This window comes from Rattus norvegicus, chromosome 5, assembly GCF_036323735.1.
Source record: "Rattus norvegicus strain BN/NHsdMcwi chromosome 5, GRCr8, whole genome shotgun sequence".
In the NCBI taxonomy this organism is placed as follows: Eukaryota; Metazoa; Chordata; class Mammalia; order Rodentia; family Muridae; genus Rattus; species Rattus norvegicus.
The window spans coordinates 81,886,171-81,906,948 of NC_086023.1; the positions used below are offsets into that span (position 1 = coordinate 81,886,171).

Here is a 20,778-nt window from a genome sequence, read left to right on the forward strand (position 1 = left end):
TGCACTGGGGAGCAGGGGCTGCACTGGGGAGCAGGGGCTGCACTGGGGAGCAGGGGCTGCACTGGGGAGCAGGGGCTGCACTGGGGAGCAGGGGCTGCACTGGGGAGCAGGGGCTGGTGGTGCTCTCTGTATCCCATGAGAGCAGTAAGTTTACTATGATGGGTGATTAATCTTGTCAACTTGACTAGGTCTAAAATGCTGGGAAAACATACTACTAGGGGTCTAGAAGGGTGTTTCTAGAAAGGTTTAATTGAAGTTTCACCATAAATGTGAGTGGTGTTATTCCATGGGCTAGAGTTCTGGTCCACATCCTGCATGCGGAAGCAATGTGACCGGCTGCCTCACACTCCTGCTGCCACGTCTTGCCCGCCATATTAACTTGACTGCACCCTCAAACTGTGAGCTACAATAAGCCCTTTCCTAAATTGCTTTTTCAGGTATTTGGTCATAAGCATGAAGAAAATAAACAGACACAGCTTCTCATACCATTTCCACTGACATGCCAGTCCTACTGTGTTCAAGCGGGGATACAAGGTAGAGAGGGCTAAAGATCAGAGCTTGGGCAGGTCCTACCCTGGCCACAGTCCTTCCTTCAGCCTGGGAGCCATTGCCTGAGCACCAATTGGGTGCAACTGCTCTGTTGTGAGTAGGGGACCAGGAGGAAGTACAACCTAGGTTCTACCTTACACGGCTGGGAACTAGGACACTTTATCAGACACATACTCGTCATGACGTGCATGGGACCAAAGGCCCCACCACCCTTGCAGAGCTGAGTGAAGGTCTGAGTGAATGATCAAGCAGGTTTCCTACTACCCAGTGGGTACAGAATAGGGTGTTGCTGTGAGGAAGCTTGATCCTGAAAGAGCAGGTGGGCAGAGGTTAGCCCAACAGAAGCTGGTCTGTAGAGGGGTCAACAAAGGCAACACATGGCCCAGGACAGACCTGAAAAGAGTAGACCGTCCTTTGTCACTGAGATAGGATTTCTACCCGAGATGTATGACAGGCCTGCTCCAAAGCCACAAGCTGCAGAGCAGTGGTCCCACAAGTGGGGCATTCCCAGGAGCAAAGTTCCTCCTCCAAGGATCCTAGCTAGGACAGCAGCCTGGTCCCCGGGGTGGGAGAGCAACGTGCTGACAGCCTGGACAGACTCAGCAGAGGCCATGCAGTTGGGTCAGCCTCAAGGGGATTTGAAGGCACAGCAATTCCTAGCAGACAGGACCTTTATGTCTCCTCCCTCCCTCCCTCCCTCTCTCTCCCTCCCTCCCTCTTTCCTTCCTTCCATACTTGGTCCAGTTAGAATCATAAGACAACAGTAGAACATAGCTACAAGGGTCAGAAGGGCCACTGCTGGGATCCCTGTGTGACCCTGGGCAAGTTACTGCTTTTTCTCTGAGCCCCAGTTGCTCATCTGTTAAATTGTGCCATGAACGCTCCCCATCCCACCCCCACGGGGCTACAGAGAGGATTAAATGCAAGCAGATGTATCTAAATGTTAGCACCATGTCTCACTCATAATAACCACTAATGAATGGTCACTGCTATTACGACTGCTTCTGAATGCCATTCGATATAGGCTGTCCCCAAGGGAACAAAAGAGGCTTAGTAGTTGGCTCTTTGGAAGGACTGGAGACTGGCTGGGTATGGGAGGGTGGTGCAAAGAAATAAGAGGAATCCAAAGATAAAAGGCAAAGGGGGGAGGGGCTGCCCCTGCTGAGAAGGTAGGCAAGCTCCAAGCCGCAAGGACCACCCCTTGGGTAACTACTGGGGACCTGGCTGACCTCCCAAGTGTTTTTCCACTCAGGGCCTGGGCGCCCTGCCCCCTCTCTGGGTTCACACTGGGCCCTGGAAGCTAAGTGGGCTGAACAGCTGGAAGCCCCACGGAAGGCGCTGCACCGCAGCATGGAGCGCTATTTACAAATAAAGCCTGTTCTGGCTCCACCACCCACACAAGCAGGCCCTTTATTCCATTTCAATATGCCTAATTCCACGGAAAGTGCACTGCAATAAACAGAACTAATCAGTGCTGGATGCCCAGGCGAGTGTGGGCAGGTGTCAGCACAGGCAAGGGGCCTGGGAGGCGAGAGCAAAGAGGTGGCCACCATCGAGAGCCTCACTGCTGAGGTTACAGTAAAAGGACTTAACTGAAGGTGGGCAGTTTGCAAGCAAATTACTCCCGAGTGCCTGCAGCCACCTGACAAACTCGGGCAATGGGAAGGTTTTTTTTTTTTTTTTTTTTTTTTTTTACAAAAATCCGTCTTCTTTGCCTTCTTTCTAACTAAATGAACAGAGTATTGTTCGCTGCCCGCCTTCCCAACTGAACATAACTCCTGGAGGTCAGTGTTCAACTCACCCTTCTCTTTGTGTGTGTGTGTGTGTGTGTGTGTGTGTGTGTGTGTGTGAGAGAGAGAGAGAGAGAGAGAGAGAGAGAGAGAGAGAGAGGAAGAGAGGGAGAGAGAGAGGGAGAGAGAGACAGAGAGAGAGACAGAGACAGACAGAGAGAGAGACAGAGACAGAGACAGAGACCCAATGAGTTTCATTACATGTGCAGGTGCAGGAGTAAAGATTTACTTACATATGCAATTTAGTCAGTGGTTCCATCAAAACCTCAGCTGCCTATAAGTCCTTGGGGAGGCTGGGGCAGAGATATGTGATCCCTTCTCCATAATGTAATGTTGACAGATGCTGCAACAAAGTCCCACAGACAGGATGGCTTATGCACAGGCTACTGCTGACAGTTCTGGAGCTGGGCGACTCAACATCAAAATGCCAGTGGACTCTGCCTGTGAGGACCTTCTTGCTGGGTCACAGATGACATATTATTTTGTTGCCTTTCTAGGGGCTTCTTACAAGGTCACTAATAGCACTGATAGCATAGATGCTCCACCTCATGATCCGGTGACCCCAACAGGGAAGAGGTGAGGATTTGGAGGGACGCCCACAGACTCTATCTGTGTTTACCACAATGACTAATGGTGCTATTGGCTTTCTACAACCCTGAGGTAGGCATGTTCCTAACAGAGATAAGGTGGCTCAGGCAGTGGAGGAGGCTCAAGGCTCACAGTCCTGAATCACAGTCCTGAAGGAACGGAGTAAGCTGGGACACGCTGTCCTTCTCCATTGGAGCCACAGCTCTCCCCAAACACCCCACGCCTCCCAAAAGCCTGTTTTTGCCTCATCTCCCCTATGACAGTCTATTTGATATGCTAGGGTTTTGGGCCTGTGGATCTTGAGATAGATGTGTGTGTGTGTGTGTGTGTGTGTGTGTGTGTGTGTGTTTGCGCGCGCATGTATGTGTGTACACCACACCTCATTTCTCCCCAGCTTGTTTCAACCGTCTACCTCTCCTGTCCCCAAAGCTGTGTCAAATTCCACTTGGGCCACTGTCAGCACTCTATCCACATCACTGCGGGCCCAGCATCCATGATTGCTCAGACACATGCTGCTGTCATGTGTCACAGTGATCTGGATCCTGAGCCATGACCTTGTGTGCAGTCTCTGGCTCTCTGACAAGTAAGTTGCTGGTTATCCCTGTAGGGTGCCCAGTACCACAGATTATAGCCTGGGCTTTGGAATTCATTTAAGACTTTGTGGGCACAAGCCTTGTTCTGAGACCCACCTTACAGGACCTCACTCCACCCGGTAGCATGCACAGGCTCTGACTCTTGAGTGCCAGGCACATCGCTCTGCTTAGAATTAATTATGCCATTTCAGTAACTTCTGGTCTGGATTGGATGCTAGCCCCGAGGCTGCTTCCTGCTCATAGCTGGCTTTCTCTCTCCTGCTCTCTGCATGTGTCATAACAAGCCCCGGGGTCAGGGCCATCACAAGCATCATCACTGTTTGCAAAACAGCAGCCTCAAAAGTGTTGGGCTGGCCCACTGCCTAGCACAGTGTGGGAGGCCACCCTGCTGCTGCTGGGAGCATTAGAGACCCAGCAGCCAGTGAGGAATCCCCAGCAGATCCAGTCCTCAGCTGGGGCACCACCTGCTTTGCTGAAGTAAATCAGCTGTGATGATCTTCCCCACCATCCCCACACAGGCAGCCCACAGACCATCACTCCCTCACCTTGAGGCCGCTGCTTTCGGCTTCAGAGCCCGGGTCCACACCAGTGATGTAAATGCCAAGGCCGTACTCGGCTCCACCTCGGATTGTGAGGCCCAAGGACCGGCCGTCCCCCAGCACCAGGTTCACCTATAAGAAGAGGTAAGCACATTGACCTGGAGGAAGCCAAGCCCTGGGTGGGGAAGGGAAGCACACTACAAAACCTCTCCTAAGCCCTGAAAAGCTCTGGATCCTAACCAACAAAGCAGTGCAGGGCAAGGCCTTACAGAAATCCCTAGGGCCTGTGTCCTCCCTTTCCTGTCCCTCAGTTCACCACACAAATGCAGGCAAAGCAAGGCACTACCTCCAAAGGTCACATCCCCGAGTGCATTCAATGGTGAACACTACCAGCCCATTAAAAAGGAGCAAGAGCTAAGTGAGGTTTGCCCTCACGCTGCCCTAAGGTCACGTCCACCATTTCCCACCACAGGTATTTATGCTGTCCTCTTGGCGGGCATCCACCTTATGCTTTAGCCAAAGGTGGCTTCTTGTTTCAGGGCTCGGCTCACGTGCTTATTCCTGTCTCTCCTCCACCAGATCAAGGTTGGTTTCAGCTTGGGGCCACTACCATTGGGACCCAGAGGGACTCTACCTCCCCACCTCTCCAAGGCCTCCAACACAACCACTGTTCTGACAGTGCACACTGCCTCATTCCACTCTACTCCATGCACTCAGGGTATACCAACGCAGTCTGTCCCGGTGCGGATGTGGGGCCTGTAGGGGGGTGTCTGCACACTACTCAGGAAAGGATCACAGTGAAGTGGAATGGGTCAGAGGCCTTCTCTTTGCAGCAGGACCAGGGCACAAGGAGTGGTGGCCACACGGCCACAGAGAGACCCAGGCCCAGGGAACCAGGCAGGTGGGGACTTTCTGGAGAAAGTGCCGTCTCTGAGGGGCTAGAGGCTGAACACATGGTTAGGGCTGTCATTGCTAGACATCAGAAACTCAAGCCTTGGAGATGAGTCAGTGGGAACTCTTAGAGGTGGAGGTGCTCAGGCACGAAAGGATTTCTGGGGGTGGGAGAGGAGGGGCTAGAACAGCTCAGATAGACACCACCCCCCGCCCCCCATCAAGAGAAAACTCATGAAATTGTAAGGGACCCAAGAGAAGACAGCATAAATACCTATGGTGGAAAGCAGTGGACATGACCTTCAGGCATATGGGGGCAAACCTCACTTAGCTCTCTCTCTCTTTTTTAATGATTTGTTTTTATTTTGTGTGCATTGGTGTTATTTTGCCTGCATGAGTTTCCCTGCAAGGGTGTCGGATCTCCTGGAACTAGAGTTACAGACAGATGTGAGCTGCTGTAAGGGTGCTGGGAATTGGACAATGGTCCTCTGGAAGAACATTCAGTGCGCTTAACCACTGAGCTAGCCTAGCCCTCCAGTCCCAACTAGCTGTCTTATTCTCCAGGGTCACTCGGCTAACAGTTACAGTGTGTTCTGTCCCAGCCACCAAGCAGAGCCTTTCCCTCTACTCCAGCACCGCATTCAATTGGGCGTCCACCTGGGCAGAGGTGGCAAAAGAGACAGAGTAGGGCACAAAGTGTTCACACAACTGTCACTTAACCTCACCATGTCTCAGCCCCACTGTCTGAACATGAGGACAAAGCTGGCATCTGCCTACTTCATAAAGACCCAACATGGTGTCACATGAGGAGTTTAGTAAATGTCATAGGATGCATTCAGTAAATATGATCTGCTGCTGGTTGGTTCCATCTTGCATGTGGCAAAGCTCGTGTAGGAAAAAAAAAACCAAAACGGCTGACCTCAGGCAATTATATCTGGCTGTGGCCATGTCTGGTCCAGGTGCTGCCACTGTGTTAATTGGCACTCTCCCTGCACCCTGTACCCGTGACTCAGGAAGAGGGGTGGGGGAAGAGCTCAACAGTGACCCTATGAATGTCACAGCTGCTCAGTATAGCCTTCCTCAAGTTGGAGAGGGATGCACGGGGCCATAAAGGATCAGAAAAACAGACCTGTGGTCCTGGTCAGACCCAGGAACTTCAGTTCATACGTTAGGGTCTGCTCCACCACCCTGCTACAGGACCCATCTGAGGCCTGTGTGGACTCCAGTTAACCTAGGTCTGATGGCCACCCTGGTCCCAAGTCACATACAGGCTTGTGTATTTGTGAGGTGACATGTGCTGGCTCAGGGCCCAGACTGTTGAAGTTGATAATACTTGGTAGCCATGTGAGCTTCGCCCTCTGTGCCTCAGTTTCTTCGCTGAGAAGGGGGATGGGAAGAGCTGCACTGAAAGCTGAGTTAAGTCTGTATGTGCACAGAGAGCAATGAGGCAACAGCAACTATTGCTATCTGCAGGACAGAGGGCATCATAAGGCAAGCCACTGGCTAAGCTTCCAGAGGCAGGAACAATCAAATGATTTTCTTGAGAGGTGGTGACTGTGGCTGTCTCATGTCCTTCCTGGCACTGTCCTTCCACCCCGACATGTATCCTAAGAACCCTGTGTCTACCCAAGGTGTAAGCCAGGCCTAGTCAGAGAACAGTGTGGCAGGGTCCCTGGAGCTGCTGCTGACAGCATGAGGCAACTAAACAGAAAAGGGGGTGTGGGATATGTGAGCCACCTGGGAAGGCACATGAGATCCCCTGAGACATGGGCAGGGGTGGGGGAGGGAGCTTATCACTACAACCTCACTGTGAGCCCCTTCCTGGGAACTGTCTTACCCAAAGCCACTCTCCCTAGAAGCTGTTCCCTCCTTGATACGAATGGGGCCTGCTGTGACAGCCGTGCAGTTTCCCCAACTTCCTTGCCAGGCCCGTGTCCTCTACAGTCATTGGTGCCTGGGCACTGTAGCATTGTGGAACGAACTGTCAAAGTCAGAAGCAGTTCTGAAAGCGGACGGTGTGGACCGGGACTACCTTCCTTCTGAGGCTCCAGGGACTTCTGTACCTTAGCTCAGTACCTTCCCATGGGCTCCCCTGCTTCCAGCATGGCATTGCTGTTCCTCTAACCCATACCCTCCTGTGCCTCCTCTGAGGACATTGGTAACACCAGGCTGCCCATGTAACCTGGGACAGTTCCCTATCTCAAGGGCTTCACGGAGTCTACCTTTGCCAAGTCTGTTTGCCATGCATGGCCTGTAGGTCCCAGGAAGGACTAGAAGAAAAGGGAAGGGAAGGGAAGGGAAGGGAAGGGAAGGGAAGGGAAGGGAAGGGAAGGGAAGGGAAGGGAAGGGAAGGGAAGAGAAGTGAAGGGAAGGGAAGGAAAGGAAGGGAAAGGAAGGGAAAGGAAAGGAAAGCAACTGTATGTGTCTTTAGAGTGGGGCAGTATCCTATTACCCTAGTACCCTCTTATCAGGAATCCTCTTTCCACAGATCCTGGGCTAGGTGGTCCTGAGACTTGGGAACCCAGCCTCAGCAACACAGCCAAGAGCTTTGTGAACTGCAGGGCAGGAGGAAAGTGACCATTCTATGGCACAATACAGCCACTGGGTCATATAAAGACTCCATATGGCTGGAGGGAGGAACAGAAGGCTGTGCTAGCCTGTGACGACATGGTACAAACAAGCCAGAGGGGGCAATAGGCTTGGGCTAGTATTTCGAGTTGATGGAGAGAAGCCAGGTCAATTTCTAGAGATCCCCATGAGATGGGATGGAATACTGAAGTGAACTTTAGGCATCAATAAGGTGAGGCAGGCTTGAGCCAGCAGGAAGTCTCAGCCTCAAGACTGCTCCTCAACAGGACAGGACCAGCCCATGCCGTGCCCTCGGGGCGAGGTACAGCACAGGTCTCACCCTGTTCGTGCTCCCCACAGGCAAGATGAGACTCATGCCAACTGCCTGGAGCATGTGCTACTGGAGGCCCATCCTGTCTGGTGTTGAGCCCCAAGTCTGTCCAGAGAACAAGAGTAGCTTCCCCTGATGTCAGCACCCTTCCCTCTGGCAGCTCCAAAGCTCCCTGTCAGAGAACCTAGGTGGTCCTGAGTCAGTTTTAGCTAAGTAATGGTTGCCTGGTAGCGAGTCACTCTAAAATCAGAGAAGTAGAGGCAGAGAGAGCTATGATGGCAGGAGCAAGGGCTGCAGACTCGCAGCCACAAAGCAACATGCCTGAAGTAAGAGTCAACTGTAAGAGGAAAGAAATGTTCACCTGCTGGCTAAGCTGCCCACTTGGCTACCTGGCCAGCCCTGCTGAGTTGAGCAGTAAGTACCCTTCATGTGTAAGTTCCTGTCATCCAGAGTTGTCTGTTACCCGACATTGTCTGTTACCAAAGCATTCCTGACTCCATCCATCCATCAGGGCTGAGTGAAGATTAGAATTCTAAGCTCCTCCGTCCCCCTCCCCCCCTGCAGTCTATCCTCTCGCAGCCTGAGCTGACAGGTGGCATCTAACATGCATGCAACCCTCTTCTGCTTTAAGCTCCCCCATGGCTCTCTTCTCCCTAAAGAAGAAACTTCAGGCTCTGCAGACTGCCCGTGACTCTAGGCCCCTTGGGAGCCATCTACCCGTAGGATGGCAACACCCACCAGCCCTATCCTATTACCTCTTAATGAGGCCTCTTCTGCCCGCCTCTAAAGGCACACTACTGTGTATTGAGCCCTTCTTGGGTTAACCCACCCCTTATGATATGCCACCCACAGTTTGTTCCAATGCCTCTGTAGAATGCCTGCACAATACAGGGTCGCCCTCCTGGCTATGGGGCGTGTGTGTGTGTGTGTGTGTGTGTGTGTGTGTGTGTGTGTGTGTGTGTGTTATTCACAGTGGTATCCCCAGTACCCAGGTTAGTTTGGGGCCCAACAGAGGTATTTGATTAATGTTCTAAAAGGAACAAGATGAAAGGCACTTTGTTGCTCCTTGGCCTTTCACAGCTGTGGCTGTTGTTAAAATTATTTGCCATGTCCCCTGTACTGTGCTGTGAGCTTATTAGCATGGTTATTCTGGATACAAGCTGGTGGGACGGTCCCCAGGTCATGTACAAGGGCACTTGGGTGTCCACTTAGGTTGAAATGGCTCGTTTGAAGTCAGTGATAGAAAGTCCCAGAAGCAAGCTTCAACCTGGTGCTGCTCAACCTGGAGCTGGTGCAGGCTGCTTCTGTGTCTGTGAAGAGCTGTGAGTTAGGCTGCAGGCTCTAACTGCTCATCTCAGATGGAGGCTGTGGTGTGTGACCACAGTGGAGTGTCACAGATGCTGACCAAGACACTTGACACTTGGTGTCAACCCAGTGCCTAGAGCTGTGCAGAAGTCAGCTCTGAGGGTCAGAGCTAGGGGATATGGAATGGTTAGAGACAAGTCTGATAGCAGAACTGAGGCAGCTCAGCCATTCACCAGAAGCCTGTCCTGGGGCAACGCACTCAACCCCTGCATGCCTCAGTGCACGCATTAGTACTCATGACACAGTCTGCGAGGACTGCATAGCTCTAGCCTTTGAGCCGAGCAATTCCACAACACCCTCCCCCTCCAAGTCCTGAAGCTGCAGCCATAGGATAAACAGCCATTCAGCAGGCTGGTGTCCGTCAGCAGAACGACCTCTCTCAAATAAAGACAGAAATATGACATATGTGGAGAGCTCCAGACTCTGGGGCTGCCACAGATGAGCCAAGGCTAAGCATCACTTTTACACACAGATCATGGGAACAGAGAGACCCCACCTCAGCCTGCTCCTCAAGTCAGTGGAGGGATACCTAGCCCAGAAAAGGGTCTGCAGACCTCCTGCTCATTCCTTTTACTCTAGAGAGCCCTTGCTGTCCCTCTCACCCAGATGCCTTCCTGCTCTGCCTTCCTCCTGTCCAGTGGAATTCCAGACCAGGACAACACATGGTTGCCGTTTTTGCTGCAAGCTGCTTCCAAGATGGAGTCATGCCCAGAGCAGGAACTCTCTCACCTGGGATGTATGCATGGGGAGAACAGGGTGCACCAACCATGCAAAGACAGGGACTTTCCTATAGGAAGGTTTTCAGTTCACCCTGGCTACGACCATCCATGTCTCTCGCTGGCCCCAGGACTCTTCTGGCTATTCCTGAGCCAATTCCTTTCCTTCCTTTAAGAGTCAGGTCCTTTTTGCTGCCAAGACCTGGCCAAGGGTCTCTGCAAACTTGGAACTCATTCATTTTACTTCCCATATGGTCTGTGTCCTGCATAAAAGCACGCTCACACACTGGTTCTCCCAGCTTGCATCTCAGGACATGGCTGCACAACCAAACCACAGCTCTTAGGACCCATCTTGTTCTCTCAAACTTCACCTGCCACCATCACCTGTCCCTTCTGCCTGCTGCTCCCTCCTCCCAAGGCCAGCGGGACACGGTCTCGTCTAGGAATCCTATCTCAATCCCTCTAGCAGGGGGGGAGCACACCCTTCCCTATCCTTTTACGCACCTCTTGGAGTGTGTCAGAACAAGCCCTTCTCTGGACTGAGGTTCTCCAGAGGCACCCTAAGTGTGCCACCTCACAGTGTGGCAGCGGAACAGGGTGACGGCAAGACAGGAGGGCTTGGAAAGAGACAGACTGGCCTTGCTTAAACTCTGCTGTGTCCCAGCTGTGACCTCCAGCTCTGTCATCACTCTGCTAAGGTGTCACATAAAGGTCCGTGGTGGAGACAGATGAGGGAGAGGTTGACCTATGTTAGGGTGACTGATTGCTCACAAACAGAGAAGAGACACTGGGTCCTTGTGTGCTGTGGAGGGAATGAAACAGCACGGCTGCTGTGGAAAATGGTGCAGCAATTCCTTTAAAAGAAAAAGAAAGGAGGAGGAGGAAAAGGAGAAAGAAGAAGAAGAGAAGGAAGAAAGGAGAAGGAGGAGGAAGGGGAGAAGGAAGAAGAGGAGGAAGAAGAAGAAGGAGGAGGAAGAGGAAGGGGAGAAGGAAGAGGAGGAGGGAGAGGAGAAGGAAAAGGAAGAGGAGGGAGAGGAGGAGAGGAGGGAGAGGAGGAGAAGGAAGAGGAGGAGGGAGAGAAGGAGGAGAAGAGAGAGGGAGAGGAGAAGGAAAAGGAAGAGGAGGAGGGAGAGAAGGAGGAGAGGAGGGAGAGGAAGAGGAGAAGGAAGAGGAGGAGGGAGAGAAGGAGGAGAGGAGGGAGAGGAGAAGGAAAAGGAAGAGGAGGAGGGAGAGGAGGAAGAGGAGGAGGGAGAGGAGAAGGGAGAAGAGGAGGAAGAGGAGGAGGAGGAGGAGGAGAGGAGGAGGAGGAGGAAGGAGAGGAGGTGGCCAGGTATGTGGTACACACCTGCAGTCCCAGTACTGGGAGATGAAAGCCATAGCCAGCCTGGGCTACGAGAGATCCCATCCAACACAGAGGCTTCAGGGATGGCCTAGTGGATAAAGCATTTGCTGTGCAAGCATGAGTAATGGAGCACTGGTACCCAGCACCCATATAAAAAGTTGGTTGTGGTGATGATGTGACTCCAGAGCTGGAGAGTGGCAGGGACAGAAGGATCCAGGGGGCTTGCTGGCCAGTTAGCCTAACACTGAGCAGAAACAGTAAACTTCAGATTCAGTGAGAGACATCGTTAGGGTAACCATCCTGGTGTAAAGCTATGGTCTCCATAGGGGCATGCGTGGGTGGGGCTAGTTGGGAAGAGAGACTAGTAAAAGTGGGAGGGGCACAAAAGAGGGTAAGAGAGGTAAATATGCTCAAAACACATCATGTACATGTATATATGAAAATGTCATAGTATCTTGGTTAGGGTTTCTATTGCTGTGATGAAACACGACCAAAAAGCAAGTTGGAGAAGAAAGGGTTTATTTGGCTTGTACTTCTAAAGTACTGCTTATTATCAAAGGAAACCATGACAGGAACTCACACAGGGCAGGAACCTGGAAGCAGGTGCTGATGCAGAGGCCATAGAAGGGTGCTGCTTATGGGCTTGCTCCCCACAGCTTACCCCCCCCCCCACGTGGTGGCTCACGACCATCTGTAACTCCAGTTCTAGGGCATCCAATGCCTCTTTCTGACCTCCACAGGCATCGGGTGCACATCATACATATACATACATGCAGGCAAAACTACTCAGTCTTTGCTCCCTCTCTAATCTGAATGCGGTTGGAGCAACCTCACAGGCATGCTGTGAGCCACCTGGAGGAGAGCTGCTGGCATCTTTAGCGATAGCCTTTGAGATGTAGCTCTTGTGTTACCCCTTGTAGGCAAAGTCATGTCATTTGCACTCAAATCATTCCTGTCAGCCACTGTTCCAGTGCTATTCCAGACACTGAGGATGAATCAGGGCTCAAACCAGAACCTCACTACCACGGAGCTTTCCCAAGGCTGTCACAGAGGAAGAACCTCGGGATTCTTGCCCCCTGTCCAAGGTGACACAACTCACAAGCAGCAGAACTACGATTTGAATCATTCCTGCCACACCGGTGTGGTCCCATTTAGCCCCCATGGCCCACTCGGCTGTATAGCCCGTGAAGACTCCTCTGGACTGCCATGGGTTTAGATTCTGCCTCCTGTGGTATCTGCATTCCCCCTGGTCTTTCCGATGCACCTTCTGTATTCTTATGAAAGCTGCCCCATGATGCCCAGGGGGGACTTGATCTGATGCTCCCACCATCCTCCTGCCTACCCAATACTTCAAAGATACTGGGCTCAGTCCTGTCTTAGGACCTTTGTACATGTTGTCCTGACTTCTTGCTATTTCAGGTTCCAAAATGGTACTTGGTTGCTCCTGTATCATTTTTTCAGAGATCTACACTTCCTGTCATTCCCTAGCCCTTCTTGGAATTCATTTTTCTTCACCGGCTTTTACCCTGCCCATGGAATGAAAACCTAAGTCCTCCAAATTGCAGTGTGTAGAAAACTAACCTCATATGCTTATGGTATTTGGAAAGCAGGCCTTGGGCGGTAACTAGGGTTAGATAAGGCTACCTGGGTGAGTCTTCTATGACTCTATGGCATTGTCTTTATGAGATGAGGACGAAAGACCTGAGTTGGCTCTGTGTCACCATTCAGTGGTTCAGCCCCATGGCCCCCATCTGGTGCAGGCACCACACTCTGGAACTTCCTGCTTTCCAACCCCCAGCCAATCAAATCTCAAGTCCTTATAAACTACCCATCCAGTGGCACTTTTACTGCCAAGCCAGAAAGGGGAACAAATTTTCCTTGTTTTGCTTCCTGGGATTTTACCTCTCTACCATCTGCCCTCACACTCAGATTCTAGTGATACTTAACCTGCTGGTGGCCCCAGGACTCTGGAAGGTACCCTGTACAATGCTCAAGCCACAGGAATTCAGGACCAGCCGAAATTACAACCATTTCAGCTCTGAACTCACGTTCTGCCCAGGACAGTAGCTTTAGAAAACAACAAACAAGTTCTCTGCCCAGTGCTGCAAAGCTGGCCTTGACTGTAACCCAGGTGGCTGAAATACCCCCCAAGGTGGCCTAAAGTGAGCATCCTTGGTGGGGAGGTAGGAGGATGCCTGCTGGCTGCCATCTTGTACCAACCAGACTCCTAGACACTATCGCCTTCCCACAAGTCACCGAAATCTCATCTTCACATTGATGTTTGAGCAAAGAACACAAACCACATTAAGTAAATGTTATGGTCTTGTTGACAGAAAAAAGAGCTGAGAGAGTCTCTGAAGGCAGGAGCTTGGCCCCAAGCCCGAAGGTATGTGGTCTCCGAGCTGTAAGGATCAAGATCCTAAAACAGCAGAGACGTGTTGGCAGGACAGGAGTGACAGTTATTCTTTGTCCCATAGGCATCCATGTGCACAATGCAAACAGAACCATGCAGACACAACCCAGAAAGGTTACGGCCTCAGGGGACCCTCAATCATTCTCCTAATTCTTTCCAGTAGGAAACACACTGACAAGAGGAGGAGGAGGGTGGTTCTATAGGGGACATTTAATGACGCCTGGCCTCCTTTAGGCTACAGAACCCCATGACACCCTTCCCCTACCAGCTACAGTACTAGTGGTCCTATCAGCCAAGGTTCAAGGCATCCTGTTAGCCAAAAAGTTACTCTTTCCCTGAAAGAGAAGTCTGGAGGGGAAGGACATAGGGTCACTGTGGTGGGGATTCTTCTGCAGATGCACCCCAAGTTTCTCAGCTCCACTTCTAGGACTGTACACACCCTTTTATCACACCCTCGAATTACAGAGTCAGTTAGTTGGTCTCTGCTGTTTACAGCCCAAGACCCCCACCATCCAAGGGTCTTCCAGGATCATGATCTGTGCACAGTCCACGCCTGGGTCTGGACCCCTACAGAATTTAATGTGTCCAAAGGTCACATGTAAAGGCACACATGTAAAGGCTTCCTCTCTTCCCTTCCTGGGTGCTAAAGCAGGGGCCTACTATGGTTCAAGTTCCAGAAGGGACTACATGCTGGGAGTTGGTGGCTGTTGGAGATCTACAGCCTGGAATGAGTCCTAGAGTAGAGCTGTATACCAGATTGAAAGGTCCCCTCCATTCTGCTGTGGGAGAAAGAGTCACAAAGTCACAGTACTCCTACTAGTCTGCGACAGCAGCTTATCCTAGAAGGCAACACACACCTTATAGGTCACAGAGGAAGCCAGGAATACCAAACTTGAGAGACTCAAAAGAAGTAATAGAGCCTGGTCACGGAGCTCCGCCCTTCCGTCTAGCCTTGAGGGGAGCTCCTGGGTATACAAGGAGCTTGGAAAACCAAAGCATCCCCAGGCCCCCAAATCTTTACCCATTTAAACCTGGCCAGATCTCACCTTTTTCTCATCTCCACTCTGCAGGAGGTGTAGGGCACTCCTTCGATCATCTTCATGCTGTCTCAGGGTGCTGCCATGGGGAAGGCTGGAGGGAGGGGATGTGCTTCGACCCTGGGGGTCCACCCAGGTGTAGATGTGGTTGGTGACATAGCCCCCGGGTATACGCCCAGCTGAGTATACAGACAGCACCAACTTCTTGGAGCCCTTGAGAGCCTGAAGAGAGGGAAAGACACAGTTAGAGAGAAGAAGGCAACTCCTATTGAGAATCCAACATGGAGGACCCTGCACTTATTCTCATCCCCCCCCCCAGCCCCCAGCTCTTAGTGTTTGCACGCCAAAATGGAGCACCTGTCCCATCCCATTTCAAGTGATCCAAATACAAAGCATACCATCTCTCAAGATACCTTACAGATGGAAGTGAGCAGAGCAGGCCTGAGGCTGCTATCCCTATGAGGTTTCAGTGCAGTGCCGGCCCTATCCTGGTGTTGAAGACCATGGCTTTAAAGTGTATCACATACAGTTCAGCCTTTACAATCCTTGTGCCCCGCATACAGCGTGCTTATGCTGAATGCCTGCTCTTCTTCTGCAGACTGGAATGTGGGGACCACAGAGTGCCTATGTGACTGGCCCCCAATAAACCAGAGAGTATCACGCATGGCACAGTTTAGCTCTGGGAGAATGGAGTGTGCCATCGGTGACTCGCTGAAGACTCCTAGAAGCTTGTGCCTCCTCTGAACTTCTCTAGTAACATTCATATCAAACTAAATGTGAGCCATGGGGCTCAAGGACAGTCAGCCCTCCACACCCACAGTTTCACATCCTCAGATTCAACCACAAAACAAAAGTGTTTGGTCTTTTGTTTTCTTTGGGAGGGTGAGTGGGGGTGGGGGGCTTTGATTTGGTGTGTGTGTGTGTGTGTGTGTGTGTGCGCGCACGCTTGTGCGTGTCTATCTGTCTGTGCTTGCAGTCCATGCATGAGCACATCTGGAGGGGGGAGTGTTTTCTGGGGGATAGCTTAGTACTTAAAAGCATTTATCACGCAAGTGTGAGATTAAGACCTAAGAGCCCTAAAGTCAGGCTGACAGGCAGCCTCCCTAATCCTAGCAGCTGGAACTACAGGAACAGGGTGCCCTGGGCAAGCTGGCTAACTAAACCAGCCAATGCACAAACTCTGGGAAGAGCTGAGAGACTGTCTCAACAATTAAATGGAAGGTCACTGAGGACGATGCCAAACACCAAATTTGGGCCTCTACATGAGTGCTTGCATATGTGTGCACACACATTTAAGGGATTTTTTAAAAGTCTGCATCTGCCCTGAGCACACACAGACTGCTTCCTGTCAGTATTCCCTAAATAGTACAGCACAGCAGCTACGTGCAGAGCACTTACACTGCATCGGGTTTAAGTCCTCTGTGGATAATTTAAAGTCTACAGAGGATATGCTACACCACTTTAATGCTTTATCACATTTATTTATTGTGTTTATGTGTATGCATGCATGTACCCTGGCCCATGTGTGGGGGTCAGGGAACAATTTATGGGAGTTGTTTTTCTATGTCCACCATGTGAGCCCCGGGGAATCAGGTTGCCAGGTTGGGAGGCAAGCTCCTTCCCCCACTGAGCCATCTCATTGGCTATTTTACAAAAGGGTCGCGAGGATCAGCATGTTCTGGTGCCAAGTTGCATTTTGTGATCTGGTGCTAAGATTCTAAGAGACAGGAATATATGCTGAATATATACGAGACTTTCTAGTTAAACAATGAACCTGCATGACTAGATATGTGTCAAAGACAGAAACACTGAGAACAACAGCCTAGCATTTACAAAGGGCCTGTATGTGGCAAGTATTCCACCCCATATCTGGCATGTACAATCTCAAAAAAATCCCGGTGGAGTTATAACATTGGTAAAGAACCTCTCCCCGCCCCCGAAAAAGCCTGGTAAAGTACCCTCCAAAAAACCCCCAAAGCCCTAGATTGAGCTCAGAGTTATAGGAAGTCAGCCATTTGGAGATTGCATAAGAGAACACTGCTGCCCCCACTACAGACACCAGGTGGTTGTAAAAGAGACATCAGACCCTGCAGTTTCAGTAACAGCTTGTTTAAGAAAAAAAGCTGACTTCCCCTGTCTGCCCCTAACGCACCCCCTACTTAACTACAGAACCCCCAGGGTGAAGCGTGTGACCAGGGTTCTCTCCAAACCTGCCCTTGCTGGTGGGTCCTAGACCCCGATCACAATACAAGCAGACGTTGAGACACCGTCGCTTAGATAAGACACAGCTGTTCCAGCTGCCATGATGTCTGGATGCTCTTCCTTCGTTTCCTGCTACAAACTTCATTCTTACAGTGGCTGGCGGAGAGGGATTGGCCACATCAGTGAGGACGGGCAGGAACTCACTGACTGCACAGACAGTAAGGGGTTCCTTTTACATAGCTACTAATGTCAAATGTAGATACCACCTTTGTTGTACAACTTTCCAGCACAGGGATGGAGAAACACGAGGAATAGTAAGCCAAGTCTGCTCTAGGGTAGAAGCTGAGGTCAGTCGTATTTCCCACCATGCACCTGTAATGGAGATGAATGTATAGATTCTGGAAGACAGTCACTTTGTATTGGATAAACAGCAGACACACCTTATGTTGGGGGTCCCAGTGTGTAGTTTCCCCCAAATTTAGACACTGAAGCCCTGTTTTAGTGAGTGTGATGGGGCCTTTGGGGAGTGAGGCCAGGAGGACAGAGCTTTGACGGAGATTAGGAGCTCACCCAGCAGAGCTTGCTCACTTCCTCACTGTGTTTCTCTAGGACACTGGAAGAAAAGTGGTCCTTTGCAAGCCTGGCAGGTCACCTGACTACACTGGCATGCTGGCTCAGGCTCCAGCTTCAGGAAATGCAAGCAAATCAATTCCTCTGACGTAAGCCACCCACGGTGTGATATTCTACTATGGCAGCCCTAGCTGACACTGCACCCCACAGTTGAAGCTGCTCTGACTCAAGGTTTCTTCAAGCACCACATGTGTACACTGTCAGAAGACCACACTGACAGAGGCTTTGCAAGGCCTTGGACATGGCATATTCTAATGTTAAGTGGGGTCAACAGGCTACAAATCATGGCTTCTAGAACAATCTTCGTTGTGTCAGGAGAAAACTCGGGCAGGGAAAACAAACTACAGCATGCTGGTGGCCAGCTCCTCCCTGTGAGTGGGATTGCAGGTGGCTGGTGTTTTGCTTTTCCGTTTTTTCCATGTTTTCCAAATGTTGCATGATGAAAACATACTGCTTTCAGTATATAAAAATAAGGACACAGCACCTGAACTGGGGACACTACCTGTCTCTGCTGGTCTGTGAACTCCACAATCCTCCAGGAACAACCGGAATGAGCCTGGCTTAGGTTTCTTTCAGACGGCTTGGGGCCCTGGCTTTCCCGGGAGAGTCCAGCATGTGACCTCTCCCAGAGGAGGAAGGGCAGGTAGAGGGGCCTAGCTCCTGACTCTGCAGGCAAATGCCAGGCCCTGGTGGAGGGATAATGAGCCCAGAGCAGCTCCAAAGCTCTTGTTTTACAAAGGATTCTTCAGAGGACGAGCAGAGAAAGATCTACTGTGTTCCTGAGTATTCCCCGAGGCTCTCCTGATGGAATAGTGGGGGGAAAAATCAAACGTTTCTTAAGATGAAGGTGCTACAAGAAGGGCCCTGAGATCTACCTGCTGTGTTTCCACCTAGGCAAAACAGAGAGTGAGTGTCAGGGCTCAGAGTGGAAGCAAAGGCTTCCTGAGCCCTCTCTCTTGCCTGCTGCTCCTCATTCCAAAAGGACAAGCTCCCCTGTCCAGTGTGTCCCAACTAGCAAGAGTCCTCCACCCCATCCTACACACAGGATGAGATAAGCCTGGTCAATCACCCTGCGGGGACCTACCAAGAATCTACTGTGTACCAGGCCTGGCCAGGGACAAATTACCACCTGCTGTACAGCAGGCTCTTATGATACTTAAGCTTGGAAAGATGATGTATTGCCAAGTGCACAGTAGGTCCTCACAACAGCACTTGGGTCAGATAAGGGACAGGCTGTGCCTGTAGAGACCAAGTGTACAGTAGGTCCTCAAGATTGTTGTAGCCAATATTGTTGTAAAAGAAAAGGTCTGACAACCCACACAATAAGTCATGATGTTTGTGCTTGCTGAGGAACAAGGCATCAGGTAGCATGGTAGGCCTCAGTGACACCTACAGTCTGCTGACAGGCAAGGCATCACCCAGCACACAGCAGGACTTCATAGCACCTGTACCTGATGAGGTAAAGCATTGTCTCTGATATAAAATATATCCCAATGACACTTGTAGACTGATGGGAGACGAAGCTTGAGCTGCCGCACAGTAGGTCCAAAGAACTGATTGGCCTGACTGGGTGATACAGTAAATAGTACCCCACACGAAATCACAGCCACCATAATCACCATCGTGCAGTCAGGGGACGATAATGGGAAGCGCACATAAACTGCCCGGGGTTGCAGAAAGGGTCAAGTGCACTTATCTATCGAGAGGCACTGGGCTGGCAGCCGGCCCCCTCAAAGAGATGTGTGTGAATGGAGAGAGAGAGAGAGAGAGAGAGAGAGAGAGAGAGAGAGAGAGAGAGAGACAGAGACAGACACCACACCCCATCAGGGTGGTGTGGGTCAAATGCAACTGTGGGTTATTCAGTCGGAGCTTTGTACACAGTAGGAGCTCAGCAGAGAGCAAAGCCTCTTTCCATCTCCCCAGGGGCCTCTTTGTAGAGAGGGTACCACAGAAAGGCATTGTCTGAGAAGTCAGAGGAAGGCGAGGGAAGAAGCAGAATGCTGCAGCCAGCATCGGCATCATTTGTATTCTTTCTCAGGCAACTGGTCCACTCCTCTTGGTCAGTTCTATAAATAGGCGGGCAGCAACCTTGAGAAAGTGGGGAGGTTAATGCCTTTGATGAGAGCGCCATTGTTGGTGCTGCAGAGGTGTATCCTGGAGTGCCAGAGTCTCCATGATGCCTGCTCCTATGATGTACAGAAGGGCTGCCTAAAAACCTGAGACAAGAAGAGGGGACAGGGGGATGAGTGTACAAGACACTGCTGGGGACACGGAGCTAACGCTGAGCAAGCCCTAGTCCCTGTAAACTTCAGCTTCCTTGTTACAAGGCTGTGGGGCTGCCAGTCACATCCCTCAGGCCACTCTGGAGCCCTCGATGCTTAGTTGAGAATAAATGTGGCTGGGTCATGAAGGGCAAGGACTTCAGCATCCTCTGTGGCTTGCTGTATTTCTCTGGAAAACCAGAAAAACAAGATTCCTGAGCCAGAACTTTCAGTGTCCAGGCATGCTTTAGAGACAGCCTTGGCCCACTGGAGCATGCCTGCCATTCTATCACCTCTTTAATCAACTAAAAGTGCATGCTCCGCGGGAAGGCTCTACAAAGCAGGTTGGTGACTAGTCTCCACCTTACTCATCTCAAAGGGTGCCTATAATCAGAGGAGTACATTCTGAAGAACAGCTGGGGACGGTCACTCTGGCCTTCCGCACTGACTCAATACTGCCACCTTGACTCCTGTGCTCCTGGCCATCTGGGGACAGGAAGGCCCCACTCACAGTCAAGAATGCCTGGGCAGTCACTGCCCCTCACTTAGCACAGTGTACCTGGACACCAGCCGTCTCAGGCATCAGGGAAAACCAAAGACCTCAGGCTGGTGAGACAGAGAGTCAGGCTTGTCTCTGCCATGTGTAACCGCACTAGGGGAAATAAGGTTTCTTCATGCCCTTGCTGGGCCTCCATTTTTCCACTTGGCAATAAACAAGTTGGATTTTGTGACTGGCAAGATACTACCCAGATGAAAACTCTAAATCTGTCTGATTCAGGGCCATATAGTGGTCATCCAGGAGAGGTTAGGGCCCTGGGGACATGTGGGAATAGACACCAGGCAGGGTTGTGGACAGGGCCTGTGTCTGACAGTTTTACTGCTGTGAACAGACACCATGACCAAGGCAACTCTTTTAAGGACAACATTTAATTGGTGCTGGCTTACAGGTTCAGAGGTTCAGTC

General features: G+C 51.1%; 1 protein-coding gene across 13 annotated transcripts in view; it reads right to left on the bottom strand.

Moving 5' to 3' along the window:
• Whrn (whirlin) overlaps positions 1-20,778 on the bottom strand; it is an 89,581-nt gene that overhangs the window by 42,351 nt on the left and 26,452 nt on the right. For 12 of the 13 annotated variants that reach the window (XR_010066398.1, XM_039109877.2, XM_039109875.2 and 9 more), the window contains exons 2-3: positions 14,732-14,944; positions 4,066-4,191 (exon numbers count right to left, since the gene is read on the bottom strand). Coding sequence is in view for 12 of the 13 variants with exons in the window: in XM_039109877.2 (XP_038965805.1) it covers positions 4,066-4,191; positions 14,732-14,944 (339 nt within the window). In the remaining variant the exon portion in view is untranslated. The remainder of the gene's footprint in view (positions 1-4,065; positions 4,192-14,731; positions 14,945-20,778) is intronic. The other variant, XM_039109876.2, reaches the window with a different exon arrangement.